The 21373-nt window shown below is 40.5% G+C and overlaps 1 protein-coding gene across 10 annotated transcripts in view; it reads left to right on the forward strand.

The window, feature by feature from the left end:
* DAB1 (Dab, reelin signal transducer, homolog 1 (Drosophila)) overlaps positions 1-20428 on the forward strand; it is a 544445-nt gene extending 524017 nt beyond the window's left edge. For 5 of the 10 annotated variants that reach the window (XM_014939420.1, XM_014939417.1, XM_014939424.1 and 2 more), the window contains 6 exons: positions 1317-1379; positions 2519-2627; positions 4353-4901; positions 5721-5863; positions 6781-6852; positions 17062-20428. In XM_014939420.1, the coding sequence (XP_014794906.1) occupies positions 1317-1379; positions 2519-2627; positions 4353-4901; positions 5721-5863; positions 6781-6852; positions 17062-17106 (981 nt within the window). In that variant the 3' untranslated portion in view covers positions 17107-20428. Of the gene's footprint in view, positions 1-1316; positions 1380-2518; positions 2628-4352; positions 4902-5720; positions 5864-6780; positions 6880-17061 lie in introns of all 10 variants that reach the window. The other 5 variants (XM_014939423.1, XM_014939427.1, XM_014939422.1 and 2 more) reach the window with 4 other exon arrangements.
* The last annotated feature ends 945 nt before the right edge of the window (positions 20429-21373 follow it).

Consider the following 21373-nt stretch of genomic DNA (forward strand, 5'->3'; position numbering starts at 1 on the left):
AAGCTTAGGGCAGTCTTGCTGCTTGGTTGGTTGGTTGTAAAGTCTGACCAGCCAGTGGGGTTAATGTCCAAAGCACTGACCGTTGGCTATATTTGGAGGTCAAGAATTAATAAATTTCAAGCCTATATACATGATAGAAGGCTGCAAGGTTTATGTGCCTAAGCTGGGAAGGAAATTCAATGAACTGAGTTAAGATTTGCATTACATCTCATTCATAATGAGATTTAAGGCTTCCCACATATGTGGGCGTGATTGAGTGTGATAGAGGAAAGAAGGAAAGCCACTAAGCAGAAGAAGGGTTGTGGGGAAGAGTAGTTTTTGAGTTTCCATTAAAGCTTTCTAGTATAGCCACCCTGATAAGGATGGTAGATGGAAGAAGGAAAGCCACTAAGCAGAAGAAAGGTAGTGGAGAAGGAGTAGTTTTTGAGTTTCCATTAAACCTTTCCAGTATAGCCACCCTGATAAGGATGGTAGATGGGTTTTAGGTTTCCTGGAGAGCTATAAGGGATCCGTGCTTTACTGTTCCTGGACTCCAGATGAACTGATTTGCAGGTGCAGATGGGTGGAAGAGAGTAATTTTACTCCAGAACATGTGAAGGACCTTTGATTTTGCAGCCACTCAAGGTGCTCCTAATTATGAAAGTGCTATTTCTCTTCTGGTCCAGTTGAGTGAGGTCTGTATGGATGACCTATTTTGAGATCAAACTGAAGGACGCCCTGAGAAAACATTTCTAGCGTGACTTAAATGTAGAGCCTCAAACTTTTAATAACCCAGTTGTGCATCCTCTTTCAAGTCCACTTATCCAGGTCACACCTGTCCCATGGGCAAGGGGAAATCAGGCAGCACTTTAAAAGCCCTTCCTTTCTGTCTCCTTCTGTCATTTCCACAGTCTGCTGCCGTGTTTTAAGACCTTGAAATGAGGGTTTAGAAAAGGAGCAAGGGAAAAGGACTGGCCATAAATCATGCTTGGTGCTCACTGATGTTCAGGACAGAGCAGTAATGCATCCAGGCCCATTCAGGATGGTTTTTTCATGCTTTATTCATTTATTATTTTTTTTATGGTGGAGAATTCCCTACAGAATCATTTTATAGGGTTAGCTGCTGGCTATTTGGGTCCATCAAGCAATATCAAAATCCCACAGCTTGAACCCATGTGCTTGCTACATATGGGACCTGACATTTGAAGCCTACTTGGCTTTTTGGGGGGTTTTCTATTGCTAGCTGTTACTAGCTAAGTTTGCAAGTTCTCACTAGTTAACTCATAGTTTCTTCTCCTCAAAAGATAAATTGAATTTTTTTTTCTCTCTCTTTACAGGCTGTTACCCAACTAGAGCTTTTTGGGGACATGTCCACTCCTCCTGATGTAACCTCTCCCCCAGTGAGTATCCAGGGAAACTGAACTGTGCATTTTTCTACATGCTATTTTCAGCATATTTATTGAGCACATTTACAATTCAGGTCATCAGCCATTCCAGTAGGGAGAATTTCAAAGTAGTTTTAATGTTGGGAGAAAATAAAAGTGAAGCAAATTGAATGTGGAGTCACTGCTTCGTGATGATGTGTAAAAATATCTTCCATTTTTATTTTTCTGATATAGGGCTAGGTGTCACATAAGATATAACCTGAGCTGCTGATCTCCTTCCCTGGTGTTTATCAGAGGAGCATGCTTCACTGCACTCTCTCTCTCCACTGCACTGCAGGAGGATCCAGTTAAAGCCTTATATATCATGTCTCTTTGGTTCCACCAAGCACGTATCCCAGAATGGCTGTTAAAGGAAGGAAAAACAAAACAGTAAAGACAGAGAGGACAGAATGTGTTTTGAGGGCAAAGAAAATTTTTTCAACGTGCTTTTCTGCATCATAAAATGAGAAGCCAATCATTTTCTTATAAAGTTTTTGAACCTTACATTAAGCTGTAGGGGAGTATGAATCTACAGAGAAAACTGAGGTGCTTTGAAATCATCACCCTCAGATCTTTAAGGTATTCTGGAGCACGTCCAGGACTAGATGTTCCAAGTCTTGTCTCCTTAGCTTGCTCAATTAGATTTGATTTCTCCTTTAATGTAGACCTATGGTTCTGGTCCTGTTGGTTAGTTGGAAGCAATATGTATTTGCTTTTCTATGAATCCTGCAGATATTTCATTTGCCTTTACTGTTTCTTACATTAATGCCTTGGTCTTCTGCCTCTACTGGTTGGCACCTGACACCTAGAATCACGAGTCTATGTGTTCTGGAGAAATAAATGATGTCAATATTTTGCATGTGATGTATTCCAGGCAAATTTTATTTTTATTTTTTCCTCTGGTACAGTGTCTCCCCTTCCTTTTTCTCCTGTCTCCAGCAAATTCTGTTATTTCTGTAGCTTCTTTCCTTCTACATCTTTCCATTCTTTTCGCTTTCTCTTTCTTCCCTCCAAACCTGTATTTTTAGAGTTACGGATGCCGTGACAGCGAAGTACGTGCTGCGGAAGCTGCAGCTGATGTGTCATCGTTGTATTTTATTCCTGTCTTCTTGCAGACTCCTGCTACTCCAGGTGATGCCTTTATCCCATCTTCATCCCAGTCACTTCCTGCAAGTACAGACATGTTTGGTTCTGTACCTTTCAGCACTGCTGCCGTACCCTCAGGTAGGAGATCAATTGGAAGTACAAGCTCGACTCAAATCCGGTGCTCGGTTCTCAGCCCTGGTTTGCATTTCAGTACCCGGGGCATTAATTTAGAACAGTGGAAGTGGGAAAGGATTTTGAGGACAGTGCTGCAGGGCGAGGCAAAACAAGTCTTTAACAAGCAGGGAGTACATTATCTTGAATTTACCCCCATTTTTTTAAATAAAAGCCAAAACATTCGCTGGGAGTTCAACCATAGTTCAGCCATCTGGATAACATACCTTCTAGGTACAGTAGTAGCAAGACAGAAAAAAAAGCATTTAGTTTAGCTTTGTAGTTTTTGTGGTAGCAATGAACATCCTGTGCTGTCTCCAGTAAGCAGAGGTATGGAGATATGGAAAATTTGGTGGCGTTTCAAAGGTATTCCACTTAGTCAAATCCTGATATTTCCTTTAGACTTCTCTGTGTTCCTCAAAGTGCTCAAAATTCAAAAGCTGTGTAGCAAGGTGTGTGGTTGTGACTGCTCATCTCTCCCCGGGGCACTGGGAGCACTGAGAGAGCTGCGCTCTCAGCTCCACTTAAGGGGGGGAAAAAAAGGAGGAGGAGGAGTGCCTTGAATCATTCAACAGTGACTTTCTAATTGGTTAACTCCTACTCTGATGGGCTGTGTTGCAGCATCAGATTAGCCACTGCATTTCCAAAAGGTTACAGTGATGCTGAAGTTTCTGGGGGTAATGTCAGATGAAAACCCTCGCTGCTGGGATAAGGTTACATTGGAGGCAAGATAAAAGGACATCTGGAGAATCCATCATAGCCATCTATTGAAACAGATATATATATCAAAGTTACTGTTCCTTCATCACTCGTTAATTTGGTCTTTCAAAAAGTTCTATTTTATTTTTACTTTTGGCTTTTCCCTTTATGATTTTGCAACCACCCTTGCACTCAGCATTACAGAACAGCCTAGAAATAAAGCAAAGAGGAGGAGGTACATGAGGAGTCAGAAGCACACTCAGGTTAGAAAGAGGAGTTTTAAAGTTCCGACAGCAGTAAAAAGTAAAAGAGGTTTTCATATTCTATAGTATTAGCAGTAGATCATTGATTTAAACACGAAACAGCATATCTGTAAAGCATAATACTTCTACCAGTGGAACATAATTGTATTACATGGTTTAATTTGTAACATTTTTTACAGCAGTTTTAGTTTCAGAGAATTTTTTTTTTTGGTTTAACAAAGCACCTGATCATGTAATTCTTACACAGTCAAACTATTGGTAGCTTGAAAAGAGGGTTCAGGTTCTGGTGCTACAAGGGAGCGAGTTTAGGGGGTGTTTTGGGAGCTCCTGTGGTTCTGGTACGTGGTTTGACCAAATTGGTCCCAGCTGTGTCAAAGACAGAGCTCTGGGGAGGGGAGCTGCCAAATAGCCAGCTGCCAACAAGGTCCACACACCCAGGTCTTCACAGACCCAAGGGGGTACTCACTGAGGAAGAGAAGAACTTGTTTGTTGAGATGAGGGGAAGGATTATTGCAAATACCCACCAATTTGTGGGTTTGGATACAAGTACTTGTTTGGTGATTCAACCACGTCTTTCACTTTTCTTTTCAAGTGTGCTGAAGTTCTGGGAAGACTAATGTAGCCTGCGTGTTTCTGATTTATTGGGTAGCTTCTTCTGCATGCTCTTAACACAGTGGTGTTAAAAATCTTTCTTTTTTTTTTTCTCCCCTGCTCTCTTTATTCTTTGAAGGTTATGTTGCCATGGGAGCTGTTCTGCCCTCCTTCTGGGGACAGCAACCACTTGTTCAACAGCAGTTGGCCATGGGTGCTCAGCCTCCAGTTGCTCAGGTGATGCAGGGAGGACAGCCGATCGCGTGGGGCCAACCGGGGATTTTCCCTCCTACTCAGCAACCGTGGCCATCTGTAGCTGGTCAGTTCCAACCAACTGCCTTCATGCCAACACAAACTGTTTTGCCTTTACAAGCAGCCATGTTTCAAGGTACCATTGCTCCTATAGCTACTGTTCCACCCACAAGTGATTCCACCAGATCAAGTCCACAGACAGACAGGCCCAGACAGAAAATGGGAAAAGAAATGTTTAAAGATTTCCAGATGGCTCAGCCTCCACCAGTGCCATCAAGAAAACCAGATCAGCCTTCCCTCAGTTGTACCTCAGAGGCCTTCTCAAGTTACTTTAGCAAAGTTGGGATGGCACAGGAAGCAGATGATTGTGATGACTTTGACATCTCTCAGTTAAATTTGACTCCTGTGACTTCCACGACACCCTCTACAAATTCACGTGAGTATTTATATGCTTTCAGCCATACCTTTCCGCAGACATGACTGCTCCTCAAAGCATTTCTTTTTTTTTTTTCCATACGGTAAATTGCAACACAGATATGGACAGGGAACCTTCATGCATGGTCTAGCTTATTAAATGTGTTCCAGCCATAAACAAAAGTATCAGAGAAGAGTTTCAGAGCCCCGATAGCTGCAGTCTAAAATTTAATTTCTAAGAAGACAGTAATATATATTTTGTGCTAGAGACATGCAAGCTGATTGGAAAATGCCCATGACATACAGCCTTGCAAATGGTTTCACTTCTGTCCCATTCAAGCCATACTTTGCAGATATTAGGGGGTGGGTATTTCTTTGAATAGCTTGATGTATTGGACATGTGAGGTAATTCATTGAAGGGCTGTAAAATAAGCTTATGTTCATAGCGTGGAGATGGGGGATTCTTCAGATTGCTGAAAAGAGGAATTCATGAGACACATGTTTACCAGGGGCCAACCAGAGACCTTCTGTTTGCTTACCTGCCACAGGGCAGGCGACTCACGCATTCTTAATGTAATGTAGTGGCATCTCCCTGGTTCCTAAAGACATATGCCAGATGCAGCCAAACTTAATTTGGAAACTGCTGAATGAAATGAAATATATGAAATTGATAATGACGACTGTGTTCAAATTTACCTCTTACAGCTCCTCATTAGAAAATGATTTTCGGGGGTAATAAGAGTTGAGGGCACTAAAGCATGAGCAAATTTTATGCTGCTGTATCTTTCTGAACAAATTAACAGATGTGTATTCTGTTGCTGTTACCCTAATCTTTGTTTAGCTCCCACCCCTGCACCCAGACAGAGTTCTCCATCAAAATCATCAGCATCTCATACCAGTGATCCTGCTGCAGATGACCTCTTTGAAGAGGGGTTTGAAAGCCCAAGCAAAAGTGAGGAGCAAGAGGCCGTGAGTACCAACAAGGTTTCTAAATACTAATTATCTCTTTTTAGCTAGGAAAGAGAGAAATTATTTAAATATTGTTTGGTAGTGTCAGAAATAGCTGGTCTAATAGGGCTGGGGGATATTTAAGGGGGAGCTGCAGACAGCATTTAATTCCAGGTTCAGTTTTGATAGCTAAAAGCATGACATTAATGTTGATATGCACTAATATTGCATACAAGAAACCAAACTCCGAGTCCATATGTAAGGTTATGTATGTTAGTCTTATCCAATACCCTTTTTAGCATACCAGCATTCACTTGTTGATGGTCATGAAGTCCGAGGTAAAACATGCTGAGGCTGCAGGAAGAGATGTGAGAGTTTGTGTGTTAAAAAAGATGATGGTTGATGTTGTCTTGCACATTCTTGCATCCCGGTTGCTTGCCTAGTTACATTCCTCAATGTTCCGGCCCTCAGTATGTGATTTCTTTGCCTTAGACTCAGTGAAGCAAAGCAAGAAATGTTATCCAAGCAATGACTTTAAATCCCAAGGTACCTTAGGCAGATAAGAGCCTAAGTGAGCCAAAGGCAAGAGGGAGTCTGTACAAAAAAAAGGACCCAAAGGTACAAAACAACACTAGCTTGGACTCTTTCTGATTCACATAGAATGACTGGCTTTCAGGGCCTTCTGCAGCTCTGGTTTGTTTGATCCAGTACCTTCTGAAGTCTGTGGCAGCTCCTGCGTGGGCTCCAGCAGGTACTGGTGTGGTCCTTCCCTGCCTGCATCAGCTGTAGGAAACCACTATGGCTTTCGAGAACGTAGCAGTGGTGAGGTGTCACTTTGTGGTTTTCATGAGACAGGATGTACTTGCTATGCCCACAGCATGAAAAATAACCTCATGTTGACTTTTCACTTTCTTATTGTTGAGAAAAAAAGGTGTTATGTTCTTGTATTCTAGCCTGATGGGTCTCAGGCCTCATCCAACAGTGATCCATTTGGTGAGCCAACTGGTGATACTATAAGTCCACAGGTCGGTAGCTAGATAGCGCAGGTTGGGGTAGGTATCTGTCCTTTTTTTCTCTACACCTTGAGGTGCTCACTTATTCTTCCACCAGTGCCTACCATTGCTTTCATGGATGCATGGTTTGTTTTTCCTTTTCATCTCTTCTGTTTTTCCTCTCCATTATCCACAGTGTATTCCTCATGCTCAGCGGTTTGCATGGCTTTTGCCATTCACTAAGTGTTGCAGCTTATGCAAATATGTGTGTTTTGGCTGCCTGCATGCTTTAAAGAAATGCGGACTTGTTATTGTGTTCAAATTCTAAGGGGAAATAAGGAAACTGAGCCATTACTAACAACGTTTTAGACAGAACATTTTTTTGGTATCAAATCCACTCTGGCCTTTAGTCAGACATAACATATTAAATGGAATAAGCCATCTTACCCATAGACATAACAAGCATTAAATAAAATTATTTAATGACACATGCACACCTCTACCCTAAATCAATGTGATAATCAGTAGAAGCACGTTTATATCTGCATGTAAAAAATATTGAAATGGGTTTGTGTATTTTTATCTCCAACTGCAAATTAAAACATCTGAAAATTATGATCATTATCATCGGTATACTAATGCTTTAAAAATTATTCATCAAATGAAAGTCATTTAAATCCAGACAGACGGGAAAGATGATCTTTTCATCTTTTGTGTTACAGAACACGTTAGGAAATGTGGCTGCCAGTGAATGTTCTGTGATTTGTTTCAACAGAGTATATATGTTTTACCAAAAAAGACAGTAAAGCTACAAAGTTTTATGGGTGCTGAACATTGTTATTCCATGCAAATACTCTCTAGTGTTGCTACTTGAAGGATATGTTTCATTATCTTCTCTCTGTCTGCCATTCATGTTTTGTATTACCCAAATAAGTGATCTGGTAGTGCTCCTGTGCTTCAGCACAGAGCTCCTGGAGCAAATCCATAACAATGGTAGAACCCTTTTTATTTTTGTACAGAAATTGCACTGTGGCTACCAGTGACTTATCCACCCTGAGCTGAAATAATGTGGTTTCAACTACAAAATTAGTAGTTTCATTAGGAGTCAGTTTACTTTGTACATTAAATATAGTTAAAGAAATCTTAGAGTAACTTAGCTTTGATCCCCTTGGGAGTAATAAGATTATGTCTTAATAGTATGTGGTGCTGTGAGAAGGCATCTCCCTCTTCTTTAGCTTCACCAACGTGATGCTCAGCTCTTGGGGGCTAAAGCAAGAGTAGCATTAAGCTTTGTGTCTCATTGAGCCTAAAAATGAGAGTCCAAGGACAGAGTCAAGTCTCTAGCAAGAGCATCCGTTGGTTATTGTACTCCAGCAAGAACTGCTTCTGCAGATTGATGGTTCCACATACAAATTTGACTTTGCCTTTGCCTGACCTTGGCCAGCACTGACATACCCAGCTCTCCCAGCTTCAGAACCTTTCAAGAGTTCTTTCCTAAATCAAGAAAGAAAATTTGACCTTTATCTGAGTCCCACACTCAGCAAACCCATGTACATTTGTTTATTGCGGTTTCTCCTAGTCAGGGTAATTCCGAAGTTCATCACGGGGAGAATAATGATAAAATCTTTTTCTAATTTTCTGACTGTCACAAAGATAGTTAGCATCATTTGTAAACTAGCATCACACACATATACCTACCAGGAATTCTGGAGATAACTTGGAACAGTAGTTTAAATCTGTTAATGCATATTACTGTGTAAGGCAGTCAAGTGAGGGACTCCTCTTGTTCTGCTTTTATATAATGCTTGGTAAAATACATTATTTTACCTCTCAAGGGTCCCTGGGAGCTGCAAGAACAATATATTACCAGTGATTCCATATGTTTTTTCTGTATTTTTTGTTAATCCTTCTAGAGTCTTACGTAAAGAATGTATAATAAAGACTATATTCTCAGAAATATAGTCTGGGAAATGTTAAATAATATTACTGATTATTGTATTACGGTAATTCTTAAAAGCTGTAGGCAGGAAGAGGAAGCTGAACAAAGAGAAAGCCTGTATCCAGTGAAGTTACAGTAATATCATTGTGCCTCTGTGCAGTGCCATTCAGCAGCAGGCCCTAGGAAATCCACTTGCTAAAACCAGCCCATCTAATTCTGAAGCCTAGTAGCGTCAGAGCAAGGGAAAGACTAATCTCCATGGAAAATTATCAATTCAGGACTTACTACTGTGTTGTGTATTGAGCTGCACATTTGAAGAGAAACTTAATGGGGAGAAACATGTAGTATAAAAGAATCACAGTCTGCATAAAAGCCACTTTTGTGTGTTAGATGGGAGATTACTTCGCTCTTTAGAACATGGTTCTTCACACCAAGAACAGCACAGTATACAACTCAGATGAATGGACCTCTCAGGAGCATGACATAGTATTGTGTTCAGAAATTTCAAATATATCTGTTCCCAGCATCTCTATGGAATCAGCTGTGTCCATGTGATATCTTGACTTACCTTGTCTTGATGTATTCAGGATGCTCACCTGCCTAGCATTTTGTATGCTGGTCTTTCAAGGTACCTTAGCAATTTGGTCTGTTGATTCCTTCTGATACTCTTTATTCTCATGTAGAAATAATTCAGCAACTTTCAGTCACTTAATTTCTCCATTTTTCCTTTCTGCCTTTTGCGATCTTCAGCTTAAGCTCTCAAAATCATCATCCTACCAGTAGCCGTTCTTACAAGTCACTCTTCTACAAATAGCTATGGGTTCTTTGTAGGTAGATGTGACATTTTATGGATAAGTTACATTTTTGTCCCTTTATGGTTGGAGATAAGAAGCGGACAGGTCTAACTTTCATGGGTGAAATAAAATCAAGCATTTGCAGAACTATTCATAGCAAGATTTGTATTCAGTGGTTTTCCCTTTGTTCATGAGCAACGTCGAGGATGGATGGTGATTTTCCAGAAGGGGTGAGAAGAACACTGAATAATAAGCCTGCCATCTTCAACTGACTTATATTTAATCCCTACTGCTGTCTTAAGACATTGTCGGAGGGATAACTATCATGAAAGGAGAGAGAGAAAGAACTGTGTTTAGCTATGATTCTACCAAATATGTTAAACATCTCTTATTATTGACATTTTGGATTAAAGTGAGAACTTTGAACAAAGGAGTTTTCTTCTGGTCATCCTCTTTGCACCAGTATACCCAGTCAGACTGAATTAGAGGGTGTTGGGTGCAGACCCAACCAGTGCAATGGGTGTGCCACACCATGACACTAGGAAGCCCGGAAGCTATACAACTGACAGCTTAACAAAAGCTGTAGAAAGGGAACCTTGTAAGCATGATGAGAAAAGGGAAAGTGAGGAGCAAACTTTGACTCTCTGATGTCAGGCTTCTTTGGATACCTGTGGTTATCTTGGCTGGAATCTCCTAAGAAAACATCCCAACTTTGGAAAGAATAAATTCAGCCTGAAGACTGGAACTGGACATCACAAGTGTGGTCTAACCATACAAACTGGTTCTTGAAGCGAATTAGCAACAGGGTGAAACTTCTGAAAGAGAATAAGGGGATATTTGATGCCACAATTATTGCAGTAAATGTCATTTTAGGTGCTGGAACAAATGCAGCTTTATTGATATGCTGCCCAGTTCAAGATTTGCGCTGGCAGTCGTTCATGAGAGATTCTCAGGAAACATTCAAAACATTTGTGGCTAGAGCATGTCTTCCTCAAAAAGTTGTTTGGTTGTTCTGTGAAATGTGTGCAGACAATCATAAGCCCTCAAAATATGTCACACCCTTCACGATTCTATCAGCACTGTCAGGAGAGCAACAGTTCATTAGAATATTTGTCTATCAGCTTTTGGTGGTACTTTGGTGGCCCGCTGCCATCATCCATCTTTGAGAAAGTGCCATTCTTAGTGATAAATGTTCCTAATAATCTTAGTCAGCTCCACGATGGACTACTATAACTCTTTATTTGGGCTGTTACTGGGAAGTTGAAAGAAAATAGCAACTTATGGACAAAGCATAGGCTTATCTGGGAGCTTGGTGGGCCTCAGGAGGGTGCATTAAGCTGGTTCTGCAACCTCCTCTTCCTTTCTGCCTTTTGCATGAAGAATCTGAATGGGCTTAAAATATCAAAGGCTATTTTTGCAGGATCTGGTAGCATCATTCACCCAGCTCAGTCAGAACTGAATAGAGTCCAAAGAGAAATTCATAATGATTATACGTGGCCTATTCTTACCGTAGGCTCTAGAGTGTCATTCTCAAACTAAAGACACAGCACCCAGCAGGGTTGTGAACCTGAGACAGAAGTAAGGAGTTGTGCATTTGGAAAGAGATCACAGTTTGGGAAGTACGGCTTCATTCCAGAGTAATCCTAAAATTGTAATTTCAGACCCCATGCTCCTTTGTTCATCATCGTATTTCCCAGGGAATCTGAAGGGACAGGACCAGAGAAATCCAGGCTGCTCTGTGAACAGAGGCATCCTACAGATTTGCCCCCTTCTCCGCTGCTAAAATCCCCTTTGAGCTACCCATTTGAATATAATCAGCTCATACACAGTTTTCTTACCTCTTTCAGTGTTTCCAAGCCTTCTTGAAGTAGCCAGGTACCCTTCCAGTTCTCCAACTTCTTTCTCCAAACAAGAAACAACATACTGTGTAGCTTGCGTAGAGCCGTGTACTTGCTGATTGGCTGGCTTATCTGGAAGCCTGGTGGGCCTCAGCATTAAGCTGGTTCTGCAACCTCCTCTTACTTTCTGCCCGTTGCGTGAAGAATCTGAATGGACTCAAAATATCAACGAGTGTTTTTGCAGGATCTGGTACCATCATTCACCCAGCTCAGATGGAACTGAATAGAGTCCAAAGAGAAATTCATAATGATTATACGTGGCCTATTCTTACCGTAGGCTCTAGAGTGTCATTCTCAAACTAAAGACACAGCACCCACGGTTATGGTTGGCCTATTCTTACCGTAGGCTCTAGAGCTGTCATTCTCAAACTAAAGACACAGCACCCAGCAGGGTTGTGAACCTGAGACAGAAGTAAGGAGTTGTGCATTTGGAAAGAGATCACAGTTTGGGAAGTACTGCTTCATTCCAGAGTAATCCTAAAATTGTAATTTCAGACCCCATGCTCCTTTGTTCATCATCGTATTTCCCAGGGAATCTGAAGGGACAGGACCAGAGAAATCCAGGCTGCTCTGTGAACAGAGGCATCCTACAGATTTGCCCCCTTCTCCGCTGCTTAAATCCCTTTTGAGCTACCCATTTGAATATAATCAGCTCATACACAGTTTTCTTACCTCTTTCAGTGTTTCCAAGCCTTCTTGAAGTAGCCAGGTACCCTTCCAGTTCTCCAACTTCTTTCTCCAAACAAGAAACAACATACTGTGTAGCTTGCGTAGAGCCGTGTACTTGCTGATTGGCAATCCAGCAATTCAATTAGGGGACGAGGTCTCCTAGCTTGCTCCTTAATGAGGTTGTCTAAAAGTTCCCTGTCTTCTGAACAACAACTGATTTTAAAAAGGCGCTTGAGATAATTTAGTATCTTTGAGGCTTCTGAACAATTTGCTTCAAATTGGCCGTCGGGTTCAACAGTTATGAAGGAGAATTGACAGATGCGTAGATGGAAAGTATAATTGTGTGGTTACTGTTTTGTTAGGAAAGGGGCCCAGAAATAACAGGCGTGTTTCTTCACTGCAGTTCATTATTATACCGGGACCAAGATGGAGCAGGGTTCATCTTTCTGAGTAGTTCTCATTGTTTTTTCATTTTGTGGATGTGTAGCATCCATCTTGATACTTAAACAAGAGAGACTATAAAATGCTAATAATTAAACTAGATATTTGAGACTAGAAAATATTCCTGGATAGGTTTATAATTAAACTAGATATTTGAGATTGGGAAATATTCCTAGGTGGGTTTATAGTAAGAATAGAGGCAGTCTCCAGTCATAATCCTGAACTAGAAGGTTGCTGTAGTTATGCTGCAGAGGCCAACTGCAATAAAAATAACGAAAGATAAGCTGTTAATAGGAATTATCTGTCTTATCACCAAAGATATTTAATTTGAATCCCGCTTGCCAACTTTGCTATGTCCTATTTTACTGAGTCAGCATGCGATAGAGAAGACACACTGCACTCCCGTTCCCTTCACTTGCATCCCCGGCACAAGAACTGGCAGAGACTTTTAAAATGCTAATAATTGAACTAGATATTTGAGACTAGAAAATATTCCTGGATAGGTTTATAATTAAACTAGATATTTGAGATTGGGAAATATTCCTAGGTGGGTTTATAGTAAGAATAGAGGCAGTCTCCAGTCATAATCCTGAACTAGAAGGTTGCTGTAGTTATGCTGCAGAGGCCAACTGTAATAAAAATAAGCAAAGATAAGCTGTTAATAGGAATTATCTGTCTTATCACCAAAGATATTTAATTTGAATCCCGCTTGCCAACTTTGCTATGTCCTATTTTACTGAGTCAGCATGCGATAGAGAAGACACACTGCACTCCCGTTCCCTTCACTTGCATCCCCGGCACAAGAACTGGCGTTTTGGCTGGTGCTCCAGCACACTTGTTTCACCAAACTCTTGCCGTTTGAGCCAGCCCTTTCTGATCAGTCAGCCAGGAGTAAAACCCATGCTGGGAATCTATTGTAAAGGGCAAAGAAATCTCTGCGGGCCTCACCTCTACAACTCAGTACATCTCACCTGGAGCTTTGCACGTGGCGGGGCACCTCGCGATGATGAAGCAGCTGCCAATGGAAAAATAGTTTACTCCTAAACCACGTCCCACCTTAGGTTCTCCCAGCAAGCTCAACCACACAAGCCCAAGTAGACGCTGAATCTTTCAAGAGATGTTCTCCAATGATTAGTTCTGCTGGGGAGCAGATGTTAATATCTTTAAATTGGATGCAAATTTACTGCTCATATTTACATAATGTTATTCAAAAGCGTTAGCAACCTTGTTACATCATGCAGTAGTGTGCTGTACCAGGCATGCTTACTGTTTGCTACAGTCTTGTTTATTGTGCAAAATGTTCCTTAAAATGGGAGGAACAAACTGATTTTAAGCATGAAGAATCTCTGGAATATGTAAGTGTCGCATACATAGGGAAAAATTTCACTTTGGCAGTTTTTGCAATTAATTCCGAGACACTTCGTAACTCAACATTATCACAACCTACTTGTAGCTTTCTAAGTATTTAGATGTCTAACTGAAAGCTTGTGTATTTAGACATTTCTGGTCCCTTACTGCAACCTGTCACTTTGGTCACATACCTGACCTGTGAATTGGTACCCTCTTTCTGCAGTATCTCGTTATTTAAAGTCTACTGTTCAACGTAAAGAGCTCCATTAGCATGTGAGAATAGAGCTAAACACTGCTTTGATAGCAGCTTCCAAACGTAAAGGAAAACATTTACTTTTCAAACATCTGCCAGAAATTGCGTATCTTCAGAGTTGATAGAAGCCTTTAAGTAGGATTTAGGAGAGAAAAAAAAGAATAATGGTGCTGCCAGTTGTCTTCTTGGTTTCTCTCCCTGGGTTGATGAAAGTGCTCCTGAGCCAATCCTATAGAAAGGAAAACACTTTAAGGTTCAAGGCGTTCATGTGAATTGGAAGCTTTGTATGCTATTTTACTCATTCCTCTTATTTTTTTTTCTGAAAAAGACCCATTCTTTCATTTCCTTCCCTCAGAATCTGTTCCTAACGCGGGGCTAGAAGCAGGAAGCAGAATACTTTGGTGAGGTGATTCTGATGCTGTGAGAAGAGTTAGGCTCTCCTGCCTTTTCATGACGTTCCCTGTGACCTTTGCATGGAGTATGTAAAAAAAAAAAAGGGGGGGTTATTTCTGCTTCCAAGACTCTCCAAAATAATGCTTGTGAAGCCCCCCTGCCTGGCAGTGTGAGAGAAGCTATTCATGAAGTCAACAGCACTCAACTCTCCTTTTGCCTCTTTTCGGTCCCTTTCTGCTCTCTTTTGCTCTCTTGAGGATCCTTATCAATACTTCACAGATACCATTCATAGTGTTGGGCCATGGGCAAGATGCACTGCTTGAATGATCTCAAAATAATATTAGAAAACAAACCTCAGTCATTGACAAAAAACTTTGGCTGAGAAGATTGCACGCAATTACCGCAATTAATTTCTCATTTAGGCTTCTGAAGGGGGAAATCAACTAAAAGGAAGACATAAGAGCACATTTTTCATTCAATATGCTCTGGTTTACTGGAAGAAAAATTATTCAAATCAGAGAGAAATGCAGGCCTTTGCCACATGAAATGTACGTTCAGATAAATACTGGGTACGGATAAAAGAAATTTCTAATTCTCCTGGCTGCCTCATGCGTTGTTGAAATTGCTGATGGCCGATGATGAACTCCTCCTCCTCTTCCAATGGTGTCAAGTTCAGTGACACTTTAGGACACCTGTTACTTAAGTGCATCTGCATATCTTAAAGATATTCGAGGACAGCTCTAACAAGCATGCTTGACATTTTGAAAAGCTCTTTTTTTCCCCGAAGGCATTTGAAGAACTGACATCTTTTGTTCCAAAGGGATGCTTTCCCTCCCTCCCCTTTTCTTCTCCTCCTTCCTTTTCACTTCCCCGTGCAATCACCTCAGGTTCAGCAAATGCCTGAAGAATGGCCTGGTGTGTGTCAGGTTCCCACATTAATTAGTACAGATTTTCTCTGAACTAGCTGCAATAGATCATTCTGCCAGCTTCGTGTCTGCGGTACATGAAAATTGGCATAGGTGGACTTAGCACACAGTATGTGAAATGCAGTTATTTACTCTCAGTCATCTCTTCTGATTACCTTAGGTTTTTCAAGGTCACAAAATATATTTGCTTCTTGCTGGGGGTAACTTCAGCAGCCTTTATTTAATCATTCCAAAGGATTTCTCTCATCCTCCCGTAATGCTCGTAGTGTGCTCAGGGCTTCACATAGGTGGGAAATGGGGAAGCAGAGTCTTTGCAAGTTCCAGAAATGCAGTCGTTTCAAGGAATAAGAGACAACTTTCCTTGGCACAGAGGAAACAGGTCATATTTTGGATGTGTTGCGTTGCTCCTCATTCGACACAAGATGCATAGTGAGGTTGGACAGGGCGCTGGGACGGGGCACTCTGGTCACAAAGTAAATAGTCCCACAGATCCCCCTTTGATCTGTTTTTCTCAACAGCAGCATCGTTTTTATAAGCAGTGATTAAAATCCTGTGCAATCCCCTGCCAGACATCTCTGTGCTCCGCGGTGCCCAGCGATTTGCCAGCCTTCAGAGTTGTTGTTTTTTTTTTTTGCTCGAAGTCAGCTTCTGCTGATGCTGCTATAACATGAGTTAATTCTAACTTGGTTAAATTCAACGTCGCGGCATGGTATTTGAATATTTATCAAGCTGTGGAGAGTTAATGCAGTATGGCATTAATTAGCCTTTCTGCCTGTCTTGTTCTTTTTTTAGATGTCATTCTTAGTTTAATAAATTAGTTTCTGGAAATGAAGTAGAATGGATTCCAGGGTCCATGGATGGTTTGCTTCCCACTGCAGCCAAGATGAACGTAGTTTTTAAAGCACAGGGTCTCAGCTGTGAAACAACACCGAAGAACATGGCAGCTTTCCCCCACACACACGTATCCAGGAAATTCCCAAGAAAGTATCTGTTAGCAAATCGACACGCTTTCCTCCCAGTTTTAATGATCTTACTAACGGTTACACAGACTCCTAATCAAACCGCATGGAGCTGGCTCTCCTCCTTCTTCATAGGCAACTCATACTGGTATTTTAAATCCCAGCACAGCTTCGTTAGCTCAGCTTTCAGCGGCGGTTTCTGTTTGCGAGTGTTTTTCTCCGTGAGGTGTGTAAAACCCACAGCTCTCTTCTGCTGGGGCCTGGTACGAGTAACAGCATTTTACGCCAGCTGCGTTCCTGGCCTGTAAACTTCAAAACATCTAGTCATATAAATACCATTTCACGTCTTCATGTGTCTACGGCCAGCAATACCTCCTGAGGATCGATGCATGGCCAGTACTGGAAGAGGAAATTGATAGTAAGCATTCATTTTCTGAAATAATGCCACTTTTTCTTCACAATTCTGCCGGGGTGCCGCGATCACTCAAGGCAGCACGGAAAGCAAACTCTTCCATTGAGTTTTGACTCAGGAGGTATTGCTGTTCTCGAGCAGATGTTCTAAAAATGTTCTGAAAACTGTCTGGAGACATCTCCGCTTATTGTATTTTTATTATCCCCAGGAAGCGGAACCTCTCTACGCCCAGATCAACAGACCTAAGAAATAGCATTGTTACAGGCTTGTGGTGCTCCAAGACTCAAACGAACCCCAACAACCTGGCAGGCCTTTGGCTTTCATGCTTTTTTTTCCGATTGATTTTGTCTGACAAGGAGAGATGATGCCCTCCTGGACTGGCGCTACGAGTGTTCCTGACATCTTTCTTTTTTTTGGCAACCAATGGCAGATTCCTATGGCAGCACAAAGCAAAAAAAACTCTCCCTGCTTATCATAACCCCGAGTCCAGCCCCGTCCCCCCACGTCATGGGTATCCAGACTAGGAAATCTTACTCCTCGGTCTTCTTTTAAACATTTGTTATCTTCTGTATGCCACATATAAATAACAAGCATCCAAAATTTATCCGGTATTAGACATCCTTTTTCTTTTGAGCAAAAAACAGCGTCTGTATGTAGCAGTGGCATTATCATTCGACAGTCTTTTGGGCACAAGTCGGCACTTTTTATGTCACGGTGACATGTTTTTCATCATCATTGACATCCGGCTGATCCTGACCTTTTTTTATTTTTTTCCCTCCTGTGTAGACGTATTTAAACAGCAACAACAGAAAAAATACTGGCAGTGTCATTGGGATTTTTTTTTTGTATTTCTTATTCTGTAGTTTTGTATGAGTGACAGATCTAACAGCAAAACGCCTCCTGCGGAAAAGATTCCCAACTTGAAACCACAGAATAAAACTTGGCTGTTTATCCGTCCTGGCTGAAAATGTTGCCAAATGGACCTTTACATTCTAGTGCATCATGAGGAAGAAATGCTGCTTTTCTGTTTGAATACTCATGTTGTGGTAGAGAAAGGACATCAAGTCCCACTGAGGAAAGACGAAAGAGTCAGTATTTCCTAGGAAACTCTAAACAAAGTGCAGAAAAGGAATATTTTTATTTCTTCGATATCTTGCTGCTGTAATGCTATGCAGACAAGTGTTTTCTTCTCTGTGTGCCATTTTTGATGAAAAACAAAAAAATCATTTGCCAAATAATACTGGTATGATTCTGGTTTAGGAACTTGGATGAAGCGGACTTTACAAATGGGACAAGGATGGCATGGATTTTGGAATTACAAACTGATTCTGTGATCAAATTGTTCATCTTTATCACTTTTTGTACATCAGAAAAAAATCAAATGGGATTTTTATTTTATAACTTGAAAAAAAAAAATCTTACTGTTAAACTCTTTAAATGTTTAAGGGGAAATGGCTTTAAGGAGTTTGAATGAAAATTGCCAGTTTTTTTTGTAAATATAAATGTTATGAAAATTCTTTTACTAATGCCATTACACAGTAGAGAAGGTAGCAAGTTGCAGTGCTTGGGAGGTGTGGCAAACCCAATTGGTGGTTCTCACATCACGTACGTTTTTTCACATGCTTACGGTAACGGGCTGAAGCTCGAGAGCATTTGCCAAAAGCAGTCAGCTTGTCAGCAACTAGTGAAATTAATGGGAACACATGATTTTATGATCTAGTTTTCACACGGACATACTCCGCTTACCAGAAATCACATTTCATTGACATTTCCTTTGCGATTCCAGAACCTCTGCATAGAAGGCATCAAACTGTTTACACGCAGAACAAAAGAATTTAAAACTTCCTTTTTTTACATTTATGAAGCAAAAGTGCAGTGTTTGGGTTCATATGTTTAGCACATGATTTTCATAAAGAATCTATATATTTTTGCCCTACAGAGAATTGTTATACAGGTCAAATGTGTTTTCCTGATGTTCCTATGCAGTTACAGTATATTGAATTTAGTGGTTTAACACTAAAAAGAAAAAAAAAAAGAAGAAAAAAAGAAAAAAAAAAAAAAAAAAAAAAAAATAGAAAAAGGAAAAAAGGTTAAAGAAATCAAATGATTAATCAGTTTTTAGGGTTATTGTGCAGATTTTGTTTTTAAATTGACACATTAGGATTTACATTTTTGTCATGATTAAAATAGGCCTGGAGTTATAAATATTTTACTTTCTTTCATCTCTGTTATAAGCTAAAAATGGTTTAGAAGACAGAATAACTGGGGTGGCGATTGTTGATATGTACAACCAAATCTTACAACATGATTCCAGTCTTTTCCTTTGAATTAGAGAAATTAGAGAAATGTGCGTTACAGAATGTATGTGAATGAAAATTTAGCTGTGAATAGACCTAATGAACCTGCAGAGAAGAGAACTTTTATCCCCATTCACGGTCATTTGATGCTTATTTCTTAGTCATGTGCAAACAGCTTTGTAGCAAATCTTATTTTCCCATCAGAAGAAAGATCAAGTATTCTAACCGGAAAAGATGAATTAAAACTTGGTGGATTGAGTGTTTCAGGATTAAAAGCAGAGGTAAAAGCGTTTCTGAAGGACATTTCTTTCCGAATATTTTCCTAATTTGCACAGTGGTGCTACTTTCTTCCTCAGTGGCTCTTTTGGGTTTTGCCCTACATACGGAACCACAAAGACGATTTTGGTTCATCATGGACATTTGAGGTTTAGTATCATCAGTGCTTTTTCACTTATGGGGTAAAACGTTGAAAGAAAAAGAAGAGATCTATGTCTCAGAGGATCCATTGATGTCATATTTGTAGGAAGCAGATCATTTACATAGTCCTTGCAACGAATAGGTGCCGAGGGAATGAGGCTGGGATTTTAGTGTCTCACGAGAGACAGCTGGACCATCACCATGGACCTTTGTCTTACCTTTATCAACGTTCGTAAATAAAAACAAATTCTGAATTGTCTTGTCATACGATAAGATCGTCCTTGTCATGGCTGAGATGCTGAGTTGAGAGGACTTGGAAGGCCTCTGCACTGTACCAGTATTGTAGATAACTAAAATATCCAGCTTGTGCAATTGTTTAATCCCTCATCCTTCACTAGCACTAAATTCGTCACTTTAAATTTAAAAACCAGGGAATCCCACCAGCCATCCTGTTATCATCCCCCGTAGGTTTCTTGATCTTTACCTGTCATGAAAAGATATTTTGATAGATCGTAGCCATCCAAGTGTCTGATGAAACCTTTCATCTAATAACGTACTGGGCACCTTCTTTGCAAAAATGTTTACTCCGTGGTTTTCATTCATTTTTATTTCTGCATTCTGACACATATTTTTTTAATAAAGATGAGAAAGATAAAATGACTGTTGCAGTACATTTCTAAACCTACTTTAACTTTACCTCAGATAATGACCATTTGTTAACATTTACGGACACATTATTTTTAACTTTATGTATAATGCATTCAGCAACAACAAAAGAAACCAACAAATTTTTAGAAATTTTCCATTAATTTCTGTAACACACCATGTAATACTGTTATGAATAAAAACATTTTAAAAAGGCGTCGTTTCAGGAAGTGTGTTTCCTGGCTTTTGCTCGTTGTGGTAATTCTGCCATTCTTATGGTGCTGTTTGTCTGTCTTGGCAGACGGTGACAATATCTGGGAAAGGAGGAAAATAAGTGCCTCAATTTGGGGAATACCTGAGGTTAAACGCTCTAAGTGTTGCTTATCTTGCAAATACTGAACTTGCTGCTTTTAATTGCTGCCTCCCCATTTTTGGCCTCCTTTTGGGTGTTTTAGGACGAGGATTCCAAACCAGTAGGTATTTTAGTCCATTGTAAAATCTCGGGTTCCTGGGAGAGACCATGCTGTGCAGCGCTACCAAAGCTGGAGCACCGTTGTGGCATGAGAAGTGGTAATTAATTTTGTTCACATGTTCCTCTTCAAGTAATATTTAAAATGTGCATTTAAACATGACAATTTTGAAAGTAAAAAACCCCAAAACTTTCCAGTAATATGCACAGAATTGAGGGCAAAGCCTTGATTTGGTAAAACACGTTAAAGATACCTTCCTACTGGTTGGGGCAACGCGTTGGGTGGGCTGAAGTGTTTTGCTGGTGTGAAACTATTGATGCCACATGCAAAATAAAGTTGTGTGATATTCAGAGGTACCGAGTACAGGATCTCTCAGTGAGATGAGGAATAGTACCATTCTTTGCCAAGTGAGCACTGCAAATATGCAAGATACCACATTGAAAGTTAAGGGTAAGAAGTACGTGTCTATATACAGGGAGAGAGAGAGGTGTGGATGTGTGTACGTCTCTTTTATTGTATTTCTTCTTGATCTCTCATCCCTTTCTCATCCACCAGAGATGTCCAGTAAGTCATGCCAAAACATTTATTGCCTTTTTCAGTGAATGTTGTTGAAATACTTGGATCCCACCAGAGAATAAAGGTCGTTCTGTTGTGATGAAGACATGCTAGCGTTAAGGTGATTTTCACTTGG

This window comes from Calidris pugnax, unplaced genomic scaffold, assembly GCF_001431845.1.
Source record: "Calidris pugnax isolate Ruff unplaced genomic scaffold, ASM143184v1 scaffold18, whole genome shotgun sequence".
Taxonomy (NCBI): domain Eukaryota; kingdom Metazoa; phylum Chordata; class Aves; order Charadriiformes; family Scolopacidae; genus Calidris; species Calidris pugnax.